This window comes from Sinohyriopsis cumingii, chromosome 3, assembly GCF_028554795.1.
Source record: "Sinohyriopsis cumingii isolate HCF-2022 chromosome 3, ASM2855479v2, whole genome shotgun sequence".
In the NCBI taxonomy this organism is placed as follows: Eukaryota; Metazoa; Mollusca; class Bivalvia; order Unionida; family Unionidae; genus Sinohyriopsis; species Sinohyriopsis cumingii.
The window spans coordinates 78,321,501-78,337,575 of NC_142963.1; the positions used below are offsets into that span (position 1 = coordinate 78,321,501).

A 16,075-nucleotide genomic window follows, 5' to 3' on the forward strand; every position below is an offset into this window, starting at 1 on the left:
CCAAATTCAACAGTTGCCCAAAATCCAGCATTTTAGTGGCTCCTGTACTCGTGGGCATAACATTTGTCAGACCCAGGTTTATAGTGTGATGCGTCCATTGGTCAGTGAACCCCAGAGTTAGTCTTAACATGCTAATGCCTACACAGACACTGTTGAATATTGGGTGGGTGTTTATTGAACCATTCATGGTACTCATGTTAGATACGTTTCCACAGTAGGCAATAAATGTCAGATTTTACTTATAAGATCAGACAATTTTTGGGATTTGTGTCCACTTTATAGAGAGCTCTAAATATGAATTATTGTGTATTGATCTTTCTTGTTCTTGTTTCATGATTGTAGTTCGATATAATGCTCACATGGGGAGGTAATTAGTACTTAATTGACAGGAGGGTGGCAGCTCATAGTCATTCATAATTACCATGTTATTTTTTGGAAAACTGGGGGAGGTGTTTGACACTGTCACATTTTAAAACAGTTGAGGACAGCCAAAGAAATGCCAATGTTTAGGGTAACAATAGGCAAATTATTACTTTCTACAATGCACCAGCTATCTCAAGGTATCGTGGAAGATAACAGACCCCCAAGAGAAGGGAATTAACTGCAAGATGACGAATGGAAAGTTTTATGAATACCTTCACATCAGAATCTCATTTTAGTGTCATGTTATAGGAGAAAAGTTCTGTTGAAAATACATACATGTAATCAAGGAATTTTCAAGTTTTTTTTTTTTAAAGACTGGCATGTGTTTTTGAAATTCAGATTATCATGGGTTTAGAAGAATCTTGGATTCAATTAATCTTAGCCATTGCATGATTTAAATATTTGTACTAAAAACTATATTGTAACATTTTTAGTACATGATGATCATGAAGTAAAATACAAATAAAATTGTCAATTTTACTTTAGCATGGGGCAAAAATCAATAATTTTGATAAAATGTGTAAATTGGTTCCCATCTGCTGTAGTAAGTAAAAGGCTTGACTAACAAATCTTCTTTCTTGTTTGTTACAAGAACAAGTAGCGGTCCTGACTTCTGTCATGGTTAGAGTGATTCAAATACATGACATGGTCATTGTGTGGTGGTGTTAGGTGTGTTGCATGTACCTTTAATGACATCCACATTTCATACTGTTTCAGCACATTTACTAACTAGACAGAACTTAAGATATACATTAACCAAGTATGTTCTCAGGGAAGGAAATGTTCAATAGCAGCAAGAATAATTTTAGCCATGGCAACATAATTAACTGAACAATAATAAATACTTAATTGGTGTCATATTTTATAAAATAATCCATAGGAGTGAAATTATGACTGGTTCTCTGCAAGCTGTATTTCAGGGAACCATTCTGATTAAAGGCCAGTAATGTAACTAGTATTTGATATATTTGATGCATGCATGCTACATCAGTTATTGAAACTAAAGTTTTGACACAAATATTGGACAGCACCTGAAGGAGATGAATAAAGGTAGATTTAGTATGGCAATTAGCATGATATTAGCATTCTGGGTTCTCATCAAGTCTGCAGAAGGGTCTCATTAAGTCTGCCTGTATCTTTCTGCACTCCATAATCAATGCCTCTGTTCCATGTCAATCCATCTTGGAGACAGGTTTTTTTAACAGGTAATAATGACTACCTGTAATAGGAAGGACAGCCTGCGGGCAGGTAAGGGAAGTGAGAAAATCTGTGATGGGCAAAATTACTACATCTAGACATTCAGGCATCCTGGAGCTAGGTTGAAAATAGTAGCTCTTATTTAAAAAATTAGATAAATCCTCCATTTAATGTAGAAAAGGATGTTGTTATTAAATTAAAGTAGATAATACCTTTATTCAAATTCACTGCCAGCAACGGGATATTGCCATATGTTGAAAAGTCAACTTGGCATTGTGAAAAAAGATTAACTTATTTCTTTTCACTGTCCTTGACTTTTTGGAAGAAGATGACTTGCCTATGTTTTGGGCTCAGCAATAAAAGTCATTGTGAATAAGATAGAAATTGCTGCATAAATAATTAGTAAATTCAATAAGTACATTCTGTGCACATAATGCAAAGAAGTCACTTTTCTTGATTGTTTTAAAATATATAAAATTAAGTCCTGTGTATCTGTGTTTACACCTCAGTAATCTCGGTAAGTTGTGGGTACCACAAGTATCTTCTGTTTTAGTATGTACTTTTGGGTTAGTGTTACTTTTTAATTTGTTTGTAAATATTCTTTGTTGTATTAAGTATACAGAATGTAAAAGAATTAAAAGTCATTTAATTACTATAGTTCATTCATTATAGAAAAAAATTATGTTTACATTTCCCTTCCATTTCAGGTGTTCTGGCACATTGATGTTTTTCGTCGCAGTTACAGACGTTTAACAGGGCATCTCTGCATGGGAAATAACTCTTGCATTTTTTGTGCCTTGAAGGTAAAGACAATTTTTAAAAAAAAACTTATCTGTTGTTTATATATTATATCGACTTCAGAGAAATTGTTCACTTTAGTATGCATACAGAATGTTTACAAATGTGGATGCCAGTTTTGTTGGTTTTTTTCCATTAAAAAAAAATCTGTAAAATTTTTTGCATGTGCAGTTTGCAATACTAACATTTTGCTATTCTTTAGTGCCCTTGAATTTACTGAATCATGCTGAAACCACTCATTGTTGCCTAAATGTTGCCATCATATCTGAAGGCATCCACATAATTATTTGAATTTCAAGCTATTAGTGTGATTTGCCCAAAGGGCATTTATGGTCTGTATGTAAGGAAGGCTAGTGAAGTCACCAATTGATTCATTGATTTAACTAATTGATACATTGACATGTATACAGCTGATGTCTGCTCTATCAGACATGAGACATTTTGAAATTTTTGATACATTATGCCTTCATCCTATATTACCTCAATGATGTATTAGCTATGGTCATCAGTGTTTGTTTTAAATTCCGAAATTCCTGAATTGCAACTGGTTAATGTTTCCCATCATTGAAATGGAATTTTATTCTTCTATTTCCTGGGCATTTAAAATATTTATGTGTAATATGTCCTCTCTCTTTCAAAATATGAATAAAGCTCAGAAATTGATTTTTTTCAAAAGGCAAAATAGTTTATCAAACTGTGATATAGAGTTTTAGAAGGAATAGATAATACATAAATTTGAAGGGGAAAAAAAATATACTAGTACAGTGTGACCCCGATATAATGCACCCTGCGATAATGCAAATTTGGATATAACACGGTTTTGGCATGGCTACCAAAATTGTATATATTCATTCACACATGAAAATATATTTTTTGTTCAAAGTACATGAAATAATGTACAGAAAATGTATTACCATTTTTGGGGAAGAGATTGTTTATGAATTTGAATATAATACTTACGTGGTGTGGTTCCTGAAATTTGAAATACATATAAATGTATTTTTCTCATACCCATTTAAAACAAATTGTGTGTAAAGTACGAGAAATAGTGTGTAAAACGTTTATTATCATTTTGGGGAAGAGTTCACATATGAATTTGAATATAATACGATCATGACATGGCTTCTGAAATTTAATGATTTCACCAGGTTCTTGAAGTCTTATGCCAAAATAAACATTATCAGAAATGTCTCTTGTTACTGATCCATGAGTAAAGCCAGTAAGTTGTCTATGTGATTGTCTTCAATTAATTCTTTATGCAATCGTTGCTCAAACAGTAGCCAGTGTGTGTTTTTTCTTTAACTGCATAACACAACCAAGGAGCAGACAATACAGTGGTTCATAAAAGATTCTCACAATTTAATAAACATCAAAAAACGAAAGCCGCCAGCATGTTTGCTGGGCTTGGATGTGTTATTAGATGCAGTCAGTTGACCAGTAAATAATGTCTGCTTTATTAGCTGGTCAACTGATTGAGTATGAAATTTTGCATGCATTCAGCTTAAAAAAGTTTTTAAAAGTATCTTGTGACCATTGCAGGCCTACTGCACTTAGTTCTTGGGTTTTACATGTGTATGGTGTTTGCTTACGAACTCGTAATTAATTTCCTATTTTTTAAAAAATAATTTACTATCATGGAAAAGCAAGTTTACAGATGCCAAGGCATTCTCTGCACTTTACGCAATGATTAGTGTAGTAGTTTTCACACATTTCTCTTGATATTCATAAAATCTGAAGTAAAAGTTATATGCATGCTGAAAGCATGTGTTGATTGTTAATTATTCTTGCTGTAGTCATTCGAACAAATAAGCATTCAAGCATTAATTATTAGACACTGAATTCAGACACAATGATCTGGGACAAGATTATTGAATATTTTAAATCTGTGCAGCTTTTCAATGGAATTACATGCATTATGGATGAACTGCATGCCACGACAGCATGATAGTAAACAGTCTTGATACCCTATTCTTGATATACATTAGACATGAATAAACGTATATGTGCCAATGAGTTGTTCTCTGAAAGAAAGAAGAAAATACTGTCAGAACCCCACATTAACGCGATGCTGCTATTAATGCAATCCAAGTTTTTGGGACCCCAATCATTGTAATAGCAGGGTTCCACTGTACACTGTTTCAATATGCTGAATGTATTGCTATAGCAAAATGATGCGATTAGAAATGCTCTAAATGATAGACACTTATTTATTACCCTCCCACAAAGAAAAAAAAAATTTAACTGTAAAATGACTAACCAGACCAATAAGGCAGATATTTTCTGCAATCTAACATATTGCAGACACCAGTAGCCACACACATTTGTGCCCTCCATTGTAGCCATTGGCCATCTCATAGTGATAAAAGGTCTAACTTCATTTGTTATAGACAGACGCTTGTAAATATTGGAAATGTTGTTTTTGTATGATAGCATCAGTCCTGTGTCAGACAGGTTCTGTCTGTCTCTGTACTCTGTCTCTGTACAAGAGAGAGCAACAATGGTCACTGGACAGTGATAATTAATTTTGTATTAGATGTCCAGGCTTGGCCAGTCTGTTAATGTCAAAATGGTGCCCAAAAATTGAAATCAGTCATAGCACACACCTGTGCATGTTACCTATGAAATTTGAGAGGGCTTGAAGTGACCAACACTCCTCAGTATTGGTTCAGTTCCATAATGTGCTAGGATAAAGCAGTTTGGTCAAAATCTGTATTGATTTTATATGCACAATATCATCAGGGTCATAAAAGCAATTTCTATCTCACTGGCCAGGGGGGCATTAACAGTCCAGTGTAAAACTGATCGATAAATGGGACCAAAACCCTGCTGATACCAAATACCAGTTGGTTTTACCTATCAAAACTAGCTATACAGATTTTTGTATTATAACAGCTAACAGCAATGGACAAGCCAAGTTGCCAGGTGTCTCTTGGTCTGAGTGCTGGAGAACTGCTTGTTTGACACCTTGGAGTAGTAAACTTTCTGAATATAAATAGATAATTGTTTAATTCAGCCATTTTACACCTGTCATAGGTGTGAAAAGGAATAAGTTTCAATTTTCCTAGCATATTACTCCATTGTATTGACCAATAAAACAAAATCCATGGCCATATAGTGAAGATGACCACACAAAAAATCAGTCATCAAGGACTGTCTTGTCCATTTTACTTTATAACAATATCCCAAGTACCATATATTCTTGTTTAAAAGTTTAACAGCAGACAGCATAAACTGTACACTGATTTGCTGGCACATAATGGGCAGTATATCAGGTCTTGTGTTTTGTTGTTCTACAGATTATTCCTAACATTTTGCATAGACCCAGATCTGTTCATGCATTGTGTGAGGGCAGATTTGGGTTAGTGCAGTTTGCATTTGGACTGGACTTGCAAATACAGTAGTACATTGCAGTGGTATAGAATATGGGTAGGTTTTGTTTAAATATGGAATGTGTGGAATTCATGTCATCAAATACACTGGAATCAGTAGAATAATTAGTAAATAGAAGAAACTAACTATAAGAAGATGCGACAGATTAGTTTGAAAAAAATGAAGAAGTAGATGAATCAGTTTTTACTGAGAAGAGATATGGTTATCGTGATCCTAGGTTTAATATACAAGAGATTTGATAGTTTATGAATTTTGGTTCTTTAGCTGTCTGGTACAGTACAAAAGAAAAAAGCCAACAACAAAAACCCAAACCATTACTTACTATCAGTGGGTAGCTATTTCTTTTATAATAGTCAACATCATTTATTTAAATATGGCATGAAGGGCAATTATTTACAAAAAGAGAATCGAAATTGACTTCTTTATGTTGTGGTGGTTGGTTGGTTTTATTATGGTGATATCTATATTGGATTAGGGAGACTCAACCATCAGTTTTGACTTGGACCATTTTTACAAGATGTGACACTAGTTCTTGGTTGATGTAACTGTTCATTCTTGGCTCTACTTCTCAGTAATGATCATACATTCTAGGGTATTTGAATGGATTCCATGTGTTACTATAAGAGATAGGTATACCATATATATATATTCGCTTACAAAATGAGTCCAACTGCATAAGGTGCTAGCATATCTGGGTCTGCAGTTTCTTAGGAGTAATCAGTAGAACAGATAACATAAACCCTGATCTACAAGCACATTATGCTATGGCAGATCAGGGTCATTGTTGTTAGCAGTTTAACTAGACTTATAAGCAAGTATATACAATAGATGTACTACAATTTCTTATGTTACTGGAATGAACATTACCAGGGACCAGTTTGTCACCATTTAGACTGGATGAACAATGGATGAATTTGTGAGTCCTTCTCCTGGCACTAAATTTGGCCATAGTGTCTCTTAATTTTGTTTGTAGGTGTGATCTGACTTTCATAGATATCTCCACTTACATAGATATCTCACTCTGTGTAAAATTGGTATTGTTCATAGGCACAAAAGAATGTAGGAAAACACAATAAAACCATATGAGGTAGCTGTTATGTTGTAAAATGAGGACATTAAAGAAAATAAAATGGGTCTAATAAACTGAAAATGGATATTGATATATTGGACATCAGTAAGATGCAAAAAGAAATAAAATAGATTGCTTTTTTCAACTTGCCAAATGCAGCATAAAGGAATTGGAGTGAAAAATAATAATATCAGTTTTCAAAAAAGAAAAAGGGCCATAAACCACAAAAATTGGTATTTTGGGGCATGTTCGTCGAGTTGGAAGGTGTAAATTTACTGTTCTGAAATTTAATCAGATTCGAAAGATTGAAGACAGTGAAAAATCAGCATGATATTCTCTGAGAGGAATTAAAAGTATAAAGTTTTATTGATTACCATTTATTTGTGTAACATAGTGGGCATGAAAGAAAGTTTATTCAGTTCTGGTTGTAAAGATGATTGAACTCGGTCCAAATTCATTGAGAATGAATGAGGCCAACTTTGCAAACAAAGGTTTAATCTTTATAAAATAGAAAACAATGCTTCTGATCAAGTAGGAAATTTTGAATTCAACTAAAAATTGCACAGTTGATTTTAGCAATGCAGCAGCCACACATATAATACCAAAATATAGAAAATATTTAGTTTTTCACATTGGCCTAAAATAAAATATGTTCCTTATGGAAACTTGTTACAGACGTAAATTGTTCTTTTTCACAGGTGATATTCACCCAGTTTCAATACAGCGACCAGTCATCACTTCCTCCCAATGCACTGAGAAAAGCTCTTGCAGAGACTTTCTCCAAGCAGGAGCGTTTTCAGCTTGGACACATGGATGATGCAGCAGAATGTTTTGTAAGTTAACATTTTAGTCATGAACTACTTTAAAAAAAATGTCTTTAAAGATGTGGTAAAATCCTGAGGTTTGGTACACATTCAGTCTGGTGATTTTGTGATTTTAACTGACCTGGCTTGAGGCCAAGTGTGCTTATGATATGGCACTGTGTAATTTTTAATCTGATGAGATTGCTGTTTTTTATGTCTCCTCAGAAACCAGTCAGCCAGTTTAGATCAAACTTGGCATAAATATTTTGCAGGATGTGCTCTTCAGAAGTTAAATTCAGTGGTGTGTGGCTTCCACAGCAGTTATATTAAAACATATTTCAATCTCTTTTTCAGTATGACTTCCAATTTTGTTCAAACTTGGTAACAATATTTCTCAGGACATGCTTCATGTAAATTGTGTTCAGGATGGCTGTCCTATCAACAGTGTCTTTCATAGCAACCATAAGGAAATCCTAATGTAGGTCTTTTCATCAGAGTCACTACGACAATTTTTATTAGACTTTATAGAATATGCTTATAGGACTTGATCTGTCAAAATTCTGTCCAGGATTACTCATTTAGCAATGGTGTGGTTTCCAGAAAAATAACTATATGTAAAAGCTATTTATAACTTCTCAAAGATCTAATTTTAATATTTATTGGAGGATTCTGTAGGGTATGTTCTATCAAAAATCTGATAGGCAGAGTCCCGCCATGACACCTTTGATATTCACACAAAAGCTGCAAATACACCATTTAGATTGTGTGTGCATATATCTGTTGATGTCTTAACAAAGCAGCAACATTAAAATATCCCAATAAATAGCAATTAACTGAAAAAGAGATGTTCATCTAATGACAGCAAGTAATAATTACTAAATAAAATAAATTCAAAAATGCTGACTGAAGTTTCAGGCTTCTCGATTGTAAATACTTACCTATATTTATATTGAATACATTTTTTTCCCTTGAAGGAGAATATTTTACGGAGGATCCATTATCACATTGCTAATTCCCACAATGAGGATACATGCAACATACCACACTGTCTACCACACCAGAAGTTTGCAATGAAGGTTTCTGATCAGGTATGTTAATTTACATATGTCCATTCAGTGCAGTGTTAATTAGACAATGATAGGTCAATGCCTTTAAAAAAGTCTAAAATTGATTTTATGATGTGCAGCTTTTCTTGATTCACACATACATTGTGACTGTCTTTCTCACTTGGAGATCAGCAACAGTGACAGTGAAAGATTATTTCCTATTGTGAGGAAAAATGAGACAAACTTTAATGCTCCTTAGGTGCTGAAAATTTGCAGCAATTTTAGTCACCAAGATTAACTAGCAAGCAAGAAGCCCATGAAAACAAATTTACCATTGCCTGATTGAGGAAATTCAAGACTGCCACAGCATCATATCATGACAAATAGCGTGAAGATTTCCCATGAAGTCTCCAAATGCTTGCTAATTAACACCTTTAGTGTTGTAATACAACAGGTTGTTGAAACATAATAAGGTTTAGGAGAAAGCCATCTATCTCATTGGAAAATGCCATCGACATGTTCAAAAAACCAACAATCCCATATTACAGTACTATTGACATGTTGAAAAAGCCAAGTTTCCCATTGGAAAATGCCATTTATATGTTAAAAAAGCTGATTATCCCATAGGAAAATGCCATAGACATGTTACAAAAACCAACTATCCCATTGGAGGATGCCATTGACATGTTCAAAAAGCCAACTACCCTATTAGAAAATGCCACTGACATGTTTAGAAAAGCCAACAATCCCATATTACCATTGACATATTTAAGAAAATGCCATTTATCTGTTAAGAAAGCCAACTATCCCACAGGAAAATGCCATTGACATGTTGAAAAATGATGACTGTATGGTCTCATGTGATATTCTTTGTCAAAATCTCATCATCTGGTTGACTTATAAATCTTTTGAATGATGAAATAGATGTTTAATGGGCCAACATTGCTGCTTTTTCACAGGTGTTTAGCATGATCACAGAGAAACTTGTGTTTCATCTTTTTTGATGAAGGTTCAGTATTGTATTGGGGTGCCTATAAACAAACATCAATATATGATTGATTTTTAAAAAATGTATTTATTACATTCTACATTCAAATTGAATCATCATGTACTCATTGCTAGCAAACGCCCACAGTTTAATTAAACACTAATTTTAAAACAAGATATTGAAAAGCCTCTGTAAACCCATTTTTTCTATCAACAAACATTCAGACCTTAAATATAAATGTGTCCATTTATATAGGCAAGTGAATAGTATAGACTATATCTGACTTAAAATAGTTTACAAAGAAAACAGTCAAGGAAAATTGAAGGAAGATACTAGATAATTTCTATATAGTTCGAGTTTGTAATGTTGTTCATCTAGTACTTGTACAGTTTCCCAATTATCACAATTTTAGTGGCCTGACTTGTTGCTAAAGATTGTTCATAGTGTTTCTGTTTCTGTAGTACTTGATTGAGTTACCACAGGATAATTTACACCATAGCTCCATTATACATTTGTAAATAGATTACTCTACTGTTCCAGGGTTTTCCCTCTCAAAAATCTAGTACCAAATAGTCTTGTTAGAACAAAATGGGATGTCTTTAATTGGTGTAATTCTTATGTGCATTCCATGTCCCCCCCCCCCAGTTTTGTGAACTCATCACCTTGAGTCTAATTACACTTTGAATAAAAACAGAAACTCTCTATTGTCTGTTCTGTATTTAAAAGATAGCTCCTCCAATTGTTCAGTAATTACTTTGGCTCTAGTTCTCCACCCAGTGAAAAACTAATTTATTGTAGAAGACTACCTGAGCCATGTGTTTGCATTAACTATGTACAGACTGGTTCCAAAACAATGGGCACCTGTCATATCACATTGTTTGACAGATTTATGGATGCAAATTTGAGATAAATAATCACCATGAATTTTTCAGAATCTTTAAGTAAAGCAGTTTTTGTCAGCAATCATGCTGCTTGACTGGCCATTGCTTGTTTATTGATTATTACTACAAATTACAAAAGGTGCAATTATCACAAGACCAGGTAATTGGTTTGGCATGTACATGATGTACGAGTATTTTCTCTACTAACAAAAATAAATTCATTTCAAGTTGCCCCTGACAGGTATAACCCAACAAGTTGATAGTCATACTAAAGTGACCAAGATATGTTGGTCAGAAAAGAGAAATATTTGTGGGAGTGATTAGGCTCAGACCATTATGTTGCTGTTAATGAGACCATTGGTCTACAGTTAGCGACCAAATATGACAAATTGAAAAACCAAATATAGCCATTGGTTGTGAACAGAGTGGCCTGTAATATTTTTGAGCTTGAATATTAGTATTAGTCTTTTACCCAGTTTTGCTAAATTTAAAAAAGAATTTGTTAATGGGTTAGTATTGCAAATTTAAGAGATGCTTCATTTTGCTCAGTTAATGATAGGGCTCAGAATCCAGATTGTAAAAAAGTAGATCATTGTAAATCACTGTTAGTGATAGGGCTCAGAATCCAGATTGTAAAAAAGTAGATCATTGTAAATCACTGTTATTGTAAATTGTTTTGTAAACAATTTTGTTTCACATGGAACTAATAATGCCAAATAGGCAATTATGATTTCTGTTGCGCCTAGTAATATGTATTTATGCAGTAATTTTTACCATTAAATTATGCATAATCACCATCGTATTTACTGCTGTACTTTTTAAAACAAAACACTTTCAGTATTATCAGCACATATGATCAGTTTTGACCGAAAGAAGCAGTCTAATTTATATTATGATCAGCAGTCTTTTGAAAAGCAGCTGAAATAAGGCAAGGTACACAGCATACAAAATTTTGGGTGAAAGATTTCTGAACCTAACACTAGCTGTTTAGAGCAAAATAGTTGAGCTATTTTTTCATTAATGTGTTCAGTAGGCTTAGGTTCAATTAAAACTTGGATTAAACCGGAAAGGGTCACACCCATTATTTTACGACACATTCTTTGTTTTATTTTCATCATAATTTATTTTTGGGAACAATGTAACAATTGCCTTTGTATTTATTGTTTTTCAGTTGGTGTGCCCCTGTGGTGCCAGTTCCAATCCATTGACTTTTCAAGAGATGGTTCATTATGTCTCAGCAAGTGCTTTAGTGTAAGTGAAAGCACTTAGAGCAGTACATTAATTTTTATTGGTTCATAAAAGTACAGTCAGCATGTACTCAGCATCAGGCTATTAGAACTGATTGGAAGAAAAATAAAAGTAACAATGAGGAAAATTGTATAAGAGGGTTATTTGAAGGTAATGAGCAACAGTTTTTAAGTCTGTTCATGTTCATGGGCAAATATGCCTATAAATAATGTTTTGCCTCAGTAAATAACACATACACATACATACATACATAAATGAAGCTATATATCCATATTTGCATGACTTTTTAGCTTCTTTTCATGTCCTGAAGAGGGATAGTTGGACAGGCTGCTCATCATTTTAACTATTAGGAGTTGATAGGAAAGGTTTGATTTATGTGTGGTTTATTTATTTATCTTTATTGTGTAGTTTAGGGGGAAAATAGTGTGAAAGGTGACTACTGTTACCTGCTGGTATGTTACCCACTTTGCCTTTATACACATGATGGCAAATATATGAGGATTTTAGACATGTTTTTTTTCTCTCAGTGTGATTGCCTTTGGGAGATAAGTACTGGAGGATTAAGCACTTAATAATGCACAAGATGCTGCGTATTTACTTTAACCAAGTACAGTATACAAAGAATGGTAAAGGAAATTAGTTGACAGCCATGTCCCAAAATGACTGTGTTGTTTCTGAGTTTATTTTAGTATTTATCTCGATAATAGTTTCTTTTGACAGGGTCTGTCCGTTACAGAATAAAATATTCTTTAACATGAAACAGTCATAATTTTTCTTGAAAACAGAAACCAGTCTAGAGCAATGCATGAAAATGGAGACATCCTACACCCAGACAGGTTTGGGTTGCTACTTCGGAATGCAGGAACAAGTGGAGATATCAGAGATTGTCCGGTAGGTCAACATCTCTGTTTGTAATGAACTAAATCCAGAAGTCTGAATTGTGTATTAAATAAGTTATTAATTCATGCTCAGAGTGTTTTTAAATCTACATCCTGGATAGTTTTCAAATTGCCACTCTAAAGTAGATTTGATGAGGGGGAAAACTGAGTTGGTGCCACATATTTTGTCTTGCCAGTATTGTTTTATGAATAGTCCATGCACACTATCACCATGCCAGAGTTTTACAGAAACAAAAGGAACTTCAAAGTGGATATGCTCTGTTGCATAGGGCATGTAGCTCTGGTTCACTGTTATTGTATTGATGAATTTAAGTGATTTTGGCAACAGTCATTTTATTGTCACATTAAATGTCAAATTTCATTTTAACCTTTGTTCAAGTTAGCACATGCTGAATTTGTGTTACTGGTACTTGTACAGATTATACAATGGTGAGAACAAATTTGTTCTGCTAGAGTAGTTTTTATTACAGGTAAATTACACTGTGAAATAGTCCCATGCTTCAGTTACTTTCATAGTACTGTATTTATAGTTGGAGGTAGTATTTTTGGCCCCATGTGCTTGAAGATTTGTTTTACTAATATCGTTGACCCAATCTGTAGAATTTGATCATTTTTCCATCAAAGCTGTCAAGATTCTGCTGGGGAAACAATACTAATATTGCTGTTTTCTCACCATATCGTCTCCTGTTGTATCAGTACAAAGGGATGGTATGTAGGAAGTTCACATTCCAGCATAAATTTACTCCAAGTGCGTGTACTCCAAAACTAGCTGTTAAATTTATGCCTCATATGCTTATAAAGATTTCATGTAAATAAACCATTTCTTACGTAGTGTATATCATTGTAAGAGATCCACAATGCTCAGTAGGCGTGAAGTTGATTTAATTTATCTTAAAATATTTTAGGAAAATTATTCCTATTTTTTTTAATACAGCAGGGACTTAAATGTTGTCAGTCTTTTAACATTTGTTTGGATTATGTTGTCACACAACAGGTTTGGAAGCTGCTCAGTTGAACTGCTTTTTCCAGGACTGTTTTTAATTTAATTAACATTTTTTGACTTGGTGGTGATTATTTACATCATTAAAGACAAGTGATGAAGGTTTCTTGTAATCAATAATGCATTTCTTGTAGGCAAACTGTGGCAGGAGAGTTCAGATCAGGCGAACCCTTCTCAATACTCCTGATGTTGGTGAGTTATTTGAAGCACATAGGGATTAACAAAATTATAATTTTCACATGTGTTTTTGTTTTGTTTTATTGTTGCTTTATGTCAGCAGAGTGTCTAACTATTCTTGCTCTTCTAGGCTTCCTAGTTCCCAGTTTAAAAATTGAAGTTCCAGTTGTTTTTATTTCACATCAGACTTGAGAGCAAATAAAATAAAACTACTTTTGGGGTTTGGTTAACATATTTTTATGGTTTTGATAAGGAATTAAAAGAATTTTAAGCTCAAAATACACAAGTATAACTTTAACCTTGTTTAAATTTCATGATCTTTTATTAATAGCTAGTAAAATATTTAAACATGTTTATGTAATAGTATTGTTATTAATTTTGTGACAGTGATACTTCTAACTTTAAAATTCCTTTAATTTCATAACAATCTAATCCAAGGTGCATTAAATATTACATTGCAAAACAAAGTTTTCCATTGTTACTAAATTGATAAAATATCTTCTCCAGTTTTTACTGTTCTGTATCACATGACAGTGACATGTTTTACATTTGACTTTTCCAGTGAGTATAGGACTTGTGTGGGACTCGGATCATCCGGATGCTGACCTCACAACAGAGGTGGCTCAGAGTATCGGGACTGTTCTCTTATTGCCTGATGTAAGTCATATCTTGGCATATATTTCACATGCATCATGTAGTTGACTAATTAAAGTATGAAGAAATTGGGAACACCATGTCCATTCTTGCAGTATGTGAATGATAAATATATTATGCATACCATTCACATTTATTATAAAATATATAACCCAGTTTCACCAATACAGATTTAGAACATTTGGTCATTTTGAAGTTGGACTTGGTAGCTAATATGATTACTGGATTCTAGGCTTAATTTTAAATCCAGACATGAATTCTTTTGGTGACATTCAGGACAGAATTTTTTTTTGTTCTCATGGGGTTAGTCATACATGTATTTGCTCAAATATCTGCCTTTGGGCAGGATTAAATTTTGAACAACTTATTTATAGGTTACTAATGTTGTTAATATGTGAAAGATAAAAATTAACTAAGTACAGCAGTTTATATTCAATCTTTAATTTATATTTATGTCATTGTACTGTACAGTCAACCAGAATATTGCCTACATCCCAGGATCTTTAGCAAAATTTTTAATTGTAAAAATTCATTTACCCACATGCCTATTTAACTTGAGCAAATTTTAAAGAAAACTTTTGTAACTGTCGACTTTTAAAAGCATCAGAAGTTTAAATTATGTTTCGATGTTGTTTGCATGTATTAAATATAATATCTAATTTGTTCTATTTTACAGATATTCCATGTCGTTATGTGTGACAATGTAGCCTCATTGCCCAAGCTTCACCTGAGTGCCATGGTTTGTTATTATGGCAAACATTACTTCACCTTTGTGTATCACACCAAGCTTCAGGAGTGGATTTACTTTGATGACACCACAGTCAGACAGGTAGGTGGTGCAGCTGCATACAGTCTTGTCTTGCTCATCTGACTTCTGTTTTTAAACTATCTGTTTAAGACAATACAGTAGCTACTATAGTGGTCCCCTTCTTATAAGGCCACCTCTTTCAGCATGGGGAAAGTGGCCTTTCCAGAGGGGGGCTATATTTGTGACGTGTATGTATATGTGTATATAATAGGAAAGCTACATATTACTTAAAGCAATTAATATCTTCATTTGAAAGAAGCATTAATTATTAAATTGTTCTTGTCTTAAAAACAAGGTAACATAAAAATTGGTAGTTTGTATTCTTAGGCTTGAAATGTGAGTGGGGTATTGTTGGCATGTGCATTACAAAACCATTCATAAATGTTATTTAAATTTTGGTACAAACTTTGTTTTATATTTAAAATAATTCTCTTTCCATTTACTCCATTTTCCCACTGCTGCATAAAAATGTCCTTTTTGTTTTTACAGTTATGTTTATTTGAGTCTTCCCAACATAAACTTCGGCAAGTGCACACTCCCCATTAAGTCAAATAACTTTAACTTTTTCTTCTAAAGTATTATTTCTTCGTTTATGAAAGTTTTGTAATGATTTATTCCAATGTAATATGTAATGATTTATTCTTATGTTGCTAATCGTACAGTACTGCAATTTAATTTTGAAGAGGAAACATTT

The 16,075-nt window shown here is 33.4% G+C and overlaps 1 protein-coding gene across 5 annotated transcripts in view; it reads left to right on the plus strand.

Moving 5' to 3' along the window:
* LOC149803158 (uncharacterized) overlaps positions 1-16,075 on the plus strand; it is an 82,488-nt gene that overhangs the window by 41,862 nt on the left and 24,551 nt on the right. For all 5 annotated transcript variants that reach the window (XM_089952780.1, XM_089952781.1, XM_089952776.1 and 2 more), the window contains exons 3-10: positions 2,328-2,423; positions 7,576-7,710; positions 8,655-8,768; positions 11,767-11,846; positions 12,629-12,734; positions 13,877-13,934; positions 14,482-14,576; positions 15,250-15,402. In XM_089952780.1, the coding sequence (XP_089808906.1) occupies positions 2,328-2,423; positions 7,576-7,710; positions 8,655-8,768; positions 11,767-11,846; positions 12,629-12,734; positions 13,877-13,934; positions 14,482-14,576; positions 15,250-15,402 (837 nt within the window). The remainder of the gene's footprint in view (positions 1-2,327; positions 2,424-7,575; positions 7,711-8,654; positions 8,769-11,766; positions 11,847-12,628; positions 12,735-13,876; positions 13,935-14,481; positions 14,577-15,249; positions 15,403-16,075) is intronic.